Raw genomic sequence first — 12,313 nt, 5'->3', positions numbered from 1 at the left:
GCAAATTACTGGCGTTTTTTTTTTTTTTTTTGTTTCAAACAGAGAGGGTGATATTTCTAAAGTCAACGGGTTTTTTTTTTTTTTTTGAGAAACTCTCAAAATTACACAAGTGAACCAGTGCTGTTTTGTGACCCTTTACATGTGTTTTTTTTTTTTTAATTATTGAAAACAGGTGATCATATGGAGCTTCTTTGAGTGCTTGACATCTCTCCACAGGTTTGGGAACTCCTTGAACCCTCTGATATCTGTAGTGAATATGCCAGTTTTTGAATTGTCATGTCTCACAATTTGCATATGATTATGAGCGCTGGCTTCAAGGCTCTGCCCATCAAAAGAATCATTTCTGAGTTAATAAGAGACATGTGAAATGATTCCATGTAAACGAAGATCAGATCAGATGTCTCACGTGCAATGTGTGTGATTTCTGCCTCCCATCAAATGGGATTTTAAGTCAGAGAAAAGCAAATGGAAAAAGTCTTGCTCTCTCATTTCTTTCTCCCTTCATAAACCTTGAATCTGTCCATGAGATGAATCTTACGATGAAAACAAACATGTCAGTCTCTATAGATCTAGGTAAAATGTACACACTTTTTACACTTATTTTTAAAATGTATTTCTCAGGGACACATTTTTTATTTGTATTTTTTAAGAAGCTGAGTGAAAATTGCATGCAAAGATGCTTGATTTAATGCAAAATGTTCAAACATTTTTATTTGCAAAAAGTAACCTTTTGAAACATTTAAAAAATAACTTTTTTCATCAAAACAAGCGAATTTGTACACATTTTTTGTCTAGATATTGAATAAGGGAATAGTAAAGTATTGCTTTGGAAAATAATTACGAGATAAACAAATTCATCATTATCATATAGTCATTAAAAATTACTACACAAAAGACATAATTTAAATAAAATACAAATTATGACATAATGTTTTAATTGCGAGTTTAAAAAGTCTAAATTGACAAACAATTATTGAGATACTGTCATAACTGAAATAATTTGAAATCTTGACAAACATGTAGTCTATTTAGAAAAAAATACTACTGGTGACAAAAATTCTGAATTATGACATTCATTTGTGAGATAAGATGTTGAAAGTTGACCATGCCATAATGTCTTTTTATCTCATAATTCTGACTTTATTTTGTAGTAAGACACTGTCACACATCTTCTCTTCTTCTGAGCTGCACAGGAGCTTGAAGGAGCTTCTGCATTAATCTGAGGTTGAGATGACAGTCTGAGGTTTATATTTTTGATGAACTCTGGGATTGAGTTTAAAACTGCTTTCATTTTTGTTCACCAGACCGTAATCCTCTAACCCTGCTTTCTTAATCAAAACTGGGTTTTTAATCTAGCGTCGTGCAGCGCAGGATTATGGATCTATGACCTTGTGCTTCAGCACAGCTGTTTCCTCCTCAGAGCAGATCTCAGTATAGAAGCGCTTCTAATGTCTGGAATAATCTGACTCTTCATTTCTTTCTCTGCATGTGTGATGTCTTTCTTTTTTTCTTTTCTTTTTCTTTTTTTACTCCTGCATCTTAAATGTTATAAGTGCATCTGCCCATCTTCTCTCTGTATTTTTAAAATCTTTAAATGGTTCTCTATGACAGGAAACAATAGGGCCCCTTGAATGTATTTTTACTTCCTAAAATACTATGACAACAAAACTAACCACACTTACAATATTATATTAACAGATTGTTGTGCATAAGTGGGAAGGAATGTAATTATCGTGACAAGTAATGGAGTCACAGTGGAGATTCATCTGTGAAATATATTCACCTGAACATTGTTCATTAACTAATAGAAGTCGTAAAGTATGTACAATATTATAAAATGTCAAAAGTAATTGAAATGCAGAAAAGAGACAATAATAGAAAATATGAAAAGCTTTGCTAATTCTTTAAATGCATACACTCTAATGTCAATACATGTATTTTTTTCAGGAATTGACAACCAAATACTGTAATAATTTGTAGTGTTTGCCGCCCTCTACTGGTAAGGCAGAAGAACAGCAAGTCCTCCCCTCAGTAAACGGGTTCACCTACCTCATCTGTATAGACAATGTTTATAAATTATTACAATCTTATTTTAGCAGAAGTGTAAAATCCTAGGTTATTCTCAGACAAACTAAGACGTCTCAGGTGTTCAGGGTTTGATCTCAGAGCTGAAGCTAGAGCACCACAACCTAAATCTGTGACACCACAATCTCTTAGCCTGAAGAGAATGATAAAAGGTGAACCTTAGTAGAAATGTCACTAAGCATTGCCACATACTGCTGCTAAAAGAATGAGATTTATGCATGTTGATGCTCCGTGGTGCTTTTTGAAACTGATTCAGAACTGAACGGTTAAATAAGATTAGTAACTGTGTCATGTTAGGTCTTTGGCAGCTTATAAACTTAATAGTATTATGTTGAACTGAATAAAGACATTCAAAGAGTAATGAGATCATTTGTGCGGAGATTTTGTATGTAGTACTGAACAGTTATTATCTTGGCTGATTTTACATTAAAAGACACGTCTTACTGAGGACAAAAATGTGAATGTTAGAGAGAAATTATCTTACCAAAGTTTCCCCAGTTTAAAGTGAGGATCTTTAGCTGTTTTTTTTTTTGTCTTTCTAATTCATGACCCTGCTCAGGGGAGTTTCTGGACAAATTCCTTACGTTAAAGTATGAAACAACTGTAAATGTAGGGTCTGGTAAATATGAGAATATGTCATCGGATATCTGTAAATACTAAAATAAAATACACAGACAGTCACTTTTGTCAAATCAGACAATCATTTTATATAACAATAAAAGTCTAAAACAAGCTTTATTTTATGCCACCCTAAAAGAAAGCCTTGCCACCCCAGTTGGCAGCAACGAATTAAAGGTTATGGCCAATTTGAAAATTTACCAGCGCGAATCTTTCTTGATTCGTGATCCCGCTCCGAACTCCCGAACTGATTCAAATGATTTGCGATACCCAAACTGACACAAATGATTCGCGAACCCGCTTTGAACTCCCGAACTGACTCAAATGATTCGCGATCCCGCTACGAACTCCCGAACTGATTCAAATGATTTGCGATACCCAAACTGACACAAATGATTCGCGAACCCGCTTTGAACTCCCGAACTGACTCAAATGATTCGCGATCCCGCTACGAACTCCCGAACTGATTCAAATGATTCGCGATCCCGCTCCGAATTCCAAAACTGACTCAAAGAAAAGAAAACTAAAAGTAAAAAAAAGTATCAAATTTAGGGACCGTCTCTAAAGTTACATGCGATATTGGTATACACTTTTCTAACGTCAGTAGCATTTGTGGAGAATGACTTATAGTCATAAAAACAAATGTAATTGTTCATGTAGGTGTCAGCTATAATACACAATCGAATTAAATGTTTGATATTTATTAAAATCTGTAAATCATATGTAAATTATGCTACTCTTTCACATGGGCTCAAACGCAAATTTGAAGCTCAATAGCATTTGAGGAGAAAGACTTGCAAGTCATTAAACAATTGTAATGTTTTAATTTAGGTGTCAACTACAATGTACACCTTATACATTTTTAATATATATTAAAATAAAGTATAAATCATTTAGGTAAAAATGAGGCCCGTTTACCACTTTCAGGCAAATTCTTGTGAAAGTTTCTTTTTTTTTTTCAGGTTCCCTTACGAAAATTACCCATGGTTTTAACAATAACACAACAAATCATTGTTCTTGTAGCCGTGGTAACTGCAAATTAACCATGGTTTTGTTACTTCAAATAATAATTTACAAAGTATTAATATACTGTAATATTTTTTGTTGTAGTTGTTGCTATAAAAACAGACCTAAGCCACCAATAGCCTTTAAAATGACTTAAAATGCATTATATAAAAAAAATTATGAGGCAATAATGATTGGTTAATAATAACTCTGTTACAATACATAATGTAGGCAAATACAAAATAAACAATTTATGTACATGTTATTACAAAAGCCATGTGATTGCTGCTGTTACACTTACAGGACGATCAAATCCTTGTTTAGGCTACTGACCAAACATTTAATTCAAATATTCACAAAATCTTTCATTTTTGGACACCTTTTCGCTATAGATGACACAGCCTTTATAATTTCTTCAACAAAAATGTGCATATCACAACCCTTACAAAAATAAACCATGGTAAATCATAGTAAAACTGCTTAGTTTCCTTTTGCATGATTTCTGAATGCTTGAGACTATAAAATATATTAGAGCCTTAATAAAGTTACAGCCACAGGTAAATGTCGAGAGCTACAATTGTGTTTTGTAAATAATAAAATGTATTAATTTCGTTTTTTATTTGATTAAAGTTCTTTTCACCCCTATAGTAGGCCTAGGTTTTTTTTTTTTCATCATCATATTTGAGGAAGGGGGGCACAACAATACAATCCTGCTTAGGGCACACATTTGGCCAGCAGCGGCTCTGAAGGCGTTGTTATACACATCTCTGGGAATGTGTGCTCTACTACACACACACACACACACACTGAAGCACACGTGGTGTTTTCAGCTCTTCACTATATTGATGCATGATGTAGGCTACACATGTGCACGTCAGCGCGCTATGAGAGGATTTCACCAAAATTCCGGTATAACTTTGGAGAAATTCAAAAAGAAATATAGTACTATTGCACAGTAGAGTACGCTATACTTCAAGTAGGCCTATTAGTTAATTATAATAGTTAATTAAAAAACACAGAAATTCTGGTTACAACCCACCAAAATAAAAGTTCAGATCAGATGAGGTCTAACTAAAAGAAATTATGTAAGAAATTGCTTAGTAAAATATACTTAAAAGATATACTAAAACATTATTTTAAAGGAATATCATAAAGTTTTAATTTAAGCTTGCCAAAACAATAACACCATGTTTTTCAAAAACAATGTCTAAAAGTACATTTGTATTTGTGCCTATAATGTTTATTTATTTATTATTATTGTCAGCTAATAAAACCTATGCTTCAGGACCATATTCATATAACAGCTAAAGCTAAATGTAGCTCTTGACTGGTTGAGTTAGATGGTGATTAACACTAAACTGTAGAAAATATGTTGAGTCTCCCCAGCTGGAAATGTCATTGGCTGTTAAAATCTTGTGTTTCTAATAATAAATTGACATATTGATAACACTGAACCTTTTATAATGCTCTTAATTACATGTCGATGTATTCTGTATGCATTACTGAGTGTGGTGGTGCTTATGGGGTATGGTCACTTATTCCTTATGAACTGTTTCAAATGCAAGACATTGATTGCATGAGATTAAGTTTGTAAATGGCAGCCTGTGTCCTTTTGCACATATATTTATCATCAAACTGTGATAACTGTGTCTAAATTCAGTATATATACGTCTGCCATATGTTGCCACCCCTCAAAAATTCCTGCTTCCTTCTCGCCACCCCATCAATATTTTTCTAGATCCGCCCCTGTATACAACTGAAAATTTAAATGTAATAATTTTTTTGAACCCAAAATCATGCACAAACCAGGAAGAAAGGAAAGATTACATAACAGTTTTAAACATGCTTTCCTTTGCATTAACTATTAATATTAATATGCATTATATACATTATAAGTGACTGTACAATCTCAATATAAATAGGTGCATTTTACAGTGAGGTTAGGGATATGACGGTATCCGGTGCCGGATATGTTCCTGCTGTGATTTAATTTATAATGCTTTTATCATGGTATACGGTATTATCAAGGTATGGAAATTTAGTTTCGAAAAAGTGGTCGTAATACAGTATAACAGGTTAAATAACTTTTTTCTTATAACAAAAATAAGAACTGTACATGCACTGCCCCCACCTACAATTCCTGCCAGCCCCAGACCCGAACTCACAACCTTTCGATTGTGAGTCCTACTCTCTAACCATTAGGCCACGACTTCCCCCTAACATTAACATTAATGCATATAACATTCAAGGCAAGGCAAGTTTATTTATATAGCTCAATTCATACACAATGGTAATTCAAAGTGCTTTACATAAGCAAGAAAGTAAAAACCAAAGTAAAAAAATCATGAAGAAAAATAATCACAACAATAAAACAAGCAATTTAAGAACTTTGAAAATGTCTTAAAGAGAATTTAACACTGTTTAAAAATAGAAAATGATTTAAATTAAAATTTTAAATTTATGCATTTAGCAGACACTTTTATCCAAAGTGTCTTACAGTGCATTCAGGCTATCAATTTTTACCTATCAATGTGCAATACATAAAATGTAGTGTAATCAGTTCGGACATCGCATAGTACTCATTCAGTAAATGCACAGCTAAATAATAAGCAATAGCTACATTTGCTAAAGAAGAACTTTTTAAAAAATACAAGTCTTAGTTCATGTTAGCTCATTAAATAACACTGCTGCAACTTTCGATTTTAACAACATATTACTAAATGTTGGAATACCTAGATTATACCTAGATTCGTAATATTGCACCAATGCATTTGTTTAGTATAGCATTTTATTTCACAAAACTGTATTGAAGTGAACGGGAATTTCATGTTTTGTTCTATTATAGCCCCACCAAGAGGCACAGTCCCACCGTTTTTTTTATGTGTCCTCGGAGTGAGCCCATACATATGACATATTTGCACCTAACTTTGTATGTGTCATCGTCACCTCACACTGACCAGACCACATAAATTTGGTAACAGCGCCACCTATTGGTCAAGAGTAATAAACCCTTCATTAACCATGAATAATTACACTTTTGTTTACATTTTGTCAAAATTACACTTTTAAAAATGCTAATAACTTAATGCATCAGCCTATTGGAATGAAACTGGTCTAAAAGTATATAAGATACCAAATATGCCAGATTAAGCTGAATTTCTGGTCCGACATTTTGATTTATGATGAAAACCTACTTTTTCGAACTACTCAACCTTAGGTCCGATTTTCACCAAATTTGAATCAAATGACCTTCAGACTGTGCTGACAACATGTTATGGATTTTGTGTCAATAGACTAAACCGTTTTCGCATACTGCCGTGACAAAATTGAGGCATCATGCCAAAATGACACTTCAGGCTGTATCTCTGCCCTGCTTTAGCATATTGACACTAAACCTATTGTCATTTCACACAGAACACACTAAAATGATTTTATTACATTACCACCTGTTGGTCAAAGGTGATAGGCCATTTAATCTTATTACTAGTGGTTGTATTTATGATTTTTCAGCCATTTCAATTACAATCATCCTAAAATTGGTTTAATTGCTAATTGTTGGACTTTGTGTGATTCTACATGCCATGCTTAGCTCCTCAATTTGCCGGTGGAGTGCTTGGCCCCGTAATTGTTATCTAAATTTATTATTATTATTCCTTCTTCCACTAGGAGTCTGTGGCAGCCCATATAACCGATTGCGGGAAAGTTGTATTGGTTTGACATTCTGATAGAGGACAATGCCAACATTAAGTACACCAATTTTGGTGTGTCCAAGTCATTCCGTCTAGCGCCACCAACTGTCCAAAATTCCACTTTTATTTTGTTAATAACTTTAACAGTAAGGCCAATCAACAAAATTATTATTTCCCCTGATTCCTGAGCTCATGAAGATTCGATTGCACCCTATGAAGTCATTTATGGCCGCCATTTTGAATTTAAAAAAAAACTACTTTTTCGAACTCGTCCTAGACTGTTTGAAAATTGAACCAGATCATCTTCAGACATTGCTGACCAAAAGTTATGGAATTCGAATTGATTCGTCAACCTGTTTTCAATAAACGCTTGAACAAATTTTACGTAGAGCTTGCAAAAACAGTCGTAAGGCTGTATTTCTGCAGCGATTTATCGTATGTATTATCGATATCCAATTTTACCATTTTGGCCATTTTGACTGTCGACAATTTTGTGCTAAAATGCTGTATTTTAAGAACGCATCAACGGATTGTTACGAAACATGGTATGGATCATCAGGACAATGTCCTGAAAGAGCGTGAGAAGTTTCGAAACAGCGCCATCTAGTGGTGAATTTCTTTTTTAAAATGCTTATAACTTTGGGTGTGGTTGACTTATTTTCACACAAATCTTCTAATTCTACTTGAGAAACCTTACCGAGTCCTACGAAACCAAACATGCTAGGTTTTGCCTTACGGTTTGTGTAGCGTCGTGACTTAGCCTGCATACCGACGCCCTCGTCCTCAAAGCCACTCAACTCGCACGTGTCAGTGTTTATGAATAGATTAAATGAAACGGGACAAATTTAATCTTGACAATCTATGTATCATTATAAAGATCTAAGCCTCAAGCATCGACGACAGAGCGCTGTTTTTCAATGGAAAGCTTATAAAGACTGTATTTGCTACATTTGTGTAAGCAGAACACATAAAAACATGAACATTAGAAATGCTGTACATACCAGATCCATCGTAATAACGAGTCATAAACACATCCACAGCTGTAAATCCCGGTTTAGTTACAAAAAGGTAAGGGTCCAGTGAACGACATCTCATGAAGCGCGTTTAGTCCAACAAAGCAATAACGATGTAATATGGATCATAATTCCTTTGTTTACGTTTCAGTTCTTCAGCGACAGAACTGTTTGTGTCCGTTATGAAATAACTCATGGTCGGAAACTGCATCTTGGTAGTAAAAACACAGCAGGGTTTTGCAGCGTACAGTGTCACAAACAGAATGAGGCGATCGACCGGAAAAAAGAACAAATGAAAGATAGGTGAAAGATAGTTTATTTGAATTTGGCGCTCCCTCGTGATGCGCTCTGACGCACCTCTCAGCTGATGGAGGCGGTCCATCAGCACTTCAGCACTTATTTGCATCGTAATTCATTGTAAATACTGCATTTCTAACAATCTCAGGATTTTCTGTAATTCCCAAACAAAGTTAGATCTTTTTTTTTCTTATTCTTATTTTTCTTACTCAAATTATTCTTTTTGTATTTTTTTAGTGATAAAATAAATAACTTATATGATCTATATCTAAGTTTCTGTCTTATGTTTTATAATTGTAAAAACTATGCAGTGGTATGTTTACTGACTAAATAGTTTGTAGAAGCCTTCAATACTATTGGGAAATATATTTTCTTATATTTGGGGGGTGGGGGGTGTAGACATATTCATTTTACATGATATTTTATTCAGATTTGAAATAGAAACTCATGAGGCATGTGGCTTCCAACTCATTACTTTTCTAGATTGCTCCAGGACTCATTTCATGTATTTTTAGATCACATTAGAAGTGCCATTTCAAGGCACTTCAGTGTCTATAACTTTTAATATTTTTGAGCATTATCAAATCTGGTTGATAAAAAGTAAAGCCCAAAGTGTCTTCTTTCAAAGACACCAAAATTATGTTTGTAACACACTGAAGTAGAAAACTGCTACAATTATAAGTTAGGTAGAGCACTTTCATATGTGAGTTCCATAATGGGGGGTGCTGGCTAACAGGTTAAAAACTATTTGGCTATATCTTTGAAACCGCTTGTCCGATCGAGACGAAACCACCGTCAGAAGTTCAGAAAAATAGGTAGAGAGCTATACGCCAATGCCCAAATGCGAAAATATTGATAGTAAGGGGTAGTAAAATTCAATCAAAGTCAAGAGTCAGTCATTTTTTACGTGTTTTTTCATATAAATATCTATAACTCTGAATTTAATTGAGATAATTGGTGAAATTAAGATTTTTTTTTTTCCAAAGCTTTGCAGAAATACAGCCTCAAATGCAAATTTCTTGATGCGCTAAATTAAAACCGTTTTGTATATCAACACAAAATCCATAACTTTTTGTCAGCATGGTCTGAAGATGATCCATGTCAAATTTGGTGAAAATTGGACTAACGGTCTAGAAGGAGTTTGAAAAAGTAGGTTTTCAACATTAATCAAAATGGCGGACAGGAAGTATGGCCAATTTTCGCCTAATTGGTATCGATGCTGTCGGCATGACCCAAAGAATGTAGGGAGACTATTTTCATTTCAATAATCTAATTTTTTCAAATGTTATTAGCATTTTAGTGATATTTTATTATAACTCTTGATCACAAGGTGGCGCTGCCACCAAACTTTTCGAGTACCTTCAGGGCATAGAGCCGAATATTTTTGTAATTATTTTCGTAACGATATGATGCTGCGTTCAAAAAATACAGCATTTTTAAAACATAATTCAAAAGGGCCGACGCCTAAAATGGCCGACACAGGAAAATTGGATATCATTTGACTCGACATGACAGACTGAATCTAAAGAGACCAGTTGTGTGATTTTTGGCCAAACCGTTCAAAAGTTATAAGCCAAAATATGCATTTTTCATATCTCCGGTAGTCTCAAATAATGGTTATTATAACACACACCACGTTTGGTCTCAATATACCAAACCATTGCCGTGATATAGCCTCACATGCATTTTTGCATGCTTTTCGTCAAATTTGTTCACGTGTCATTCGAGAACGGTTAGACGAATCAACTTGAATTCCATAACTTTTTGACAGCATAGTCTGAAGATGATCTGAGCCAGTTTTCGTGGCAATCGGACTAACCGTCTAGGACGAGTTCGAAAAAGTAGGTTTTTTTTTAAATTTTAAATAGCAAAAAAAATTGAATTTTGGTGTTCATTCGGCTTGGCATGAGCCAAGGATTCAGAGGAAAAATAATTGTACTTTTGTGGCTTATGGTTCAAAACGTATTATTATAGAAACATTTAATCTTTGGACAAGTGGTGGCGCTAGAGAGTTGGAGTCAGAGTCTCTAACCGTGCTGTAGTTAATGTTGATAACGTCCTCTATGAGTGTGCCAAATTGCACAACTTTCCCGTAAGTGGTTCATTGGCTGCTGTAGACTTGTGGCGGAAAAAGGACCAGAATAATAATAAGAATCCTAACAGATACAATAGGTGCCTACGCACCTTTGGAGCTTGGCCCCTAATAATAATAACGCCAACGATTACAATAGGTGCCTACGCACCTTTCGGTGCTTGGCCCCTAATAATAGGAATGGGAACAATTACAATAGGTGCCTACGCACCTTCGGTGCTTGGCCCCTAAATATACTGATTGACTTCAGCAATGGACCAGGCTAAAATAGCTAAACTAAAACCCGCTAAATTACTTAAAAGAAATTAAATACATAAAAAGAAAAGCATCTTAACTTCTCTAACTCTAACCCCAAAACAGAGAACAAACAAGACTTACAAAAGAAATGGCATCTATCTACAGTATCATAAAATTACTTGTACTATTTCTGCAATATTATCTTTATTTAGCAGAAATAGAAGGAATAGTATGCTATTTCAAAACCAGCCGGCTGGTAATGTAATGGTCTTACATCAATCCATGAGAAATATAAAGTAAAATACACAGGTGCTAGGTTGATAATTATTTCAGTCTCTGCTGATTGTGACGTCTCTGTATCAGGTCCTTGTTCAACATCAGCTGATCCTGAGGAAACAGGATTGATGTCTATATACTCAGTCCTAAAGTAAAACACACAGACAGTATGAGAAATTACTGCTGTCACATCACATCAGCAGATACACAGCCAGAAAAAACACAGCCAGACATATTAGCATATTCATATTATATTCAAAGATATTCGTGTAAATCTGATCTTTTGTATTCTCCACTTACACATACAAGGCCTGTGAATCCATTTAAAAGCTTATAATAAAAATATACTCACAATAGTACAGTTCTGACAGTTTATAATCTGGATCATCTTTTAGATCAGAAAGTGACTGCACTTCAGAAGATCCTAGTTTATTCTCAGACAGATCTAGTTCTCTCAGGTGTTCAGGGTTTGATTTCAGAGCTGAAGCCAGAGCAGCACAACCTTCACCTGTGACCCCACAATCTCTCAACCTGTAGAGAACAAGGACAATTCTCACTCTCAAACTTTTTGTCTCAAGATTAATCTTTGTTCAAGTTTTTAGAACTGGTAAATTGACTACAACTATTATTATTGTTAAAGTAGGTCTTTTTTTTGGCACTTTTATATCACAAAGCTACCTACATTTTTGAAAGAAGAAAAAATTCTATATATATTTTGTATATTATTACAATTTAAAATAACTGTTTCCTGTTGTAATATGTTAAAATCGAATTTATTGTGTTCAAAGTTGAATAAAGTAATGATGCTGAAAATTTAGTGTCACATCATCCTTCAGAACTCATTCTAATATGCTGATTTGCTGATTGAGAAACATTTCTGATTATTATAAATGCTGAAAACGGTGCTGAAATTATTTTTCAGGATTCTTTGATGAATAAAATGAACTCTACATTACACATTTATTTACTGTCACTTTTGATCAATCAATGCACAATGTCTT

General features: G+C 34.3%; 1 protein-coding gene across 4 annotated transcripts in view; it reads right to left on the bottom strand.

The window, feature by feature from the left end:
- Window positions 1–5,951: 5,951 nt before the first annotated feature.
- Window positions 5,952–12,313, bottom strand: part of LOC127972951 (NLR family CARD domain-containing protein 3) — a 44,963-nt gene continuing 38,601 nt past the window's right edge. For 2 of the 4 annotated variants that reach the window (XM_052576980.1, XM_052576977.1), the window contains 2 exons: window positions 11,665–11,843; window positions 5,952–11,458 (listed from right to left, as the gene is read on the bottom strand). In XM_052576980.1, the coding sequence (XP_052432940.1) occupies window positions 11,457–11,458; window positions 11,665–11,843 (181 nt within the window). In that variant the 3' untranslated portion in view covers window positions 5,952–11,456. The remainder of the gene's footprint in view (window positions 11,459–11,664; window positions 11,844–12,313) is intronic. The other 2 variants (XM_052576981.1, XM_052576976.1) reach the window with 2 other exon arrangements.

This window comes from Carassius gibelio, chromosome B15 (genome assembly GCF_023724105.1).
Source record: "Carassius gibelio isolate Cgi1373 ecotype wild population from Czech Republic chromosome B15, carGib1.2-hapl.c, whole genome shotgun sequence".
Classification (NCBI taxonomy): domain Eukaryota; kingdom Metazoa; phylum Chordata; class Actinopteri; order Cypriniformes; family Cyprinidae; genus Carassius; species Carassius gibelio.
This window is presented reverse-complemented; position numbering and strand designations above follow the sequence as displayed.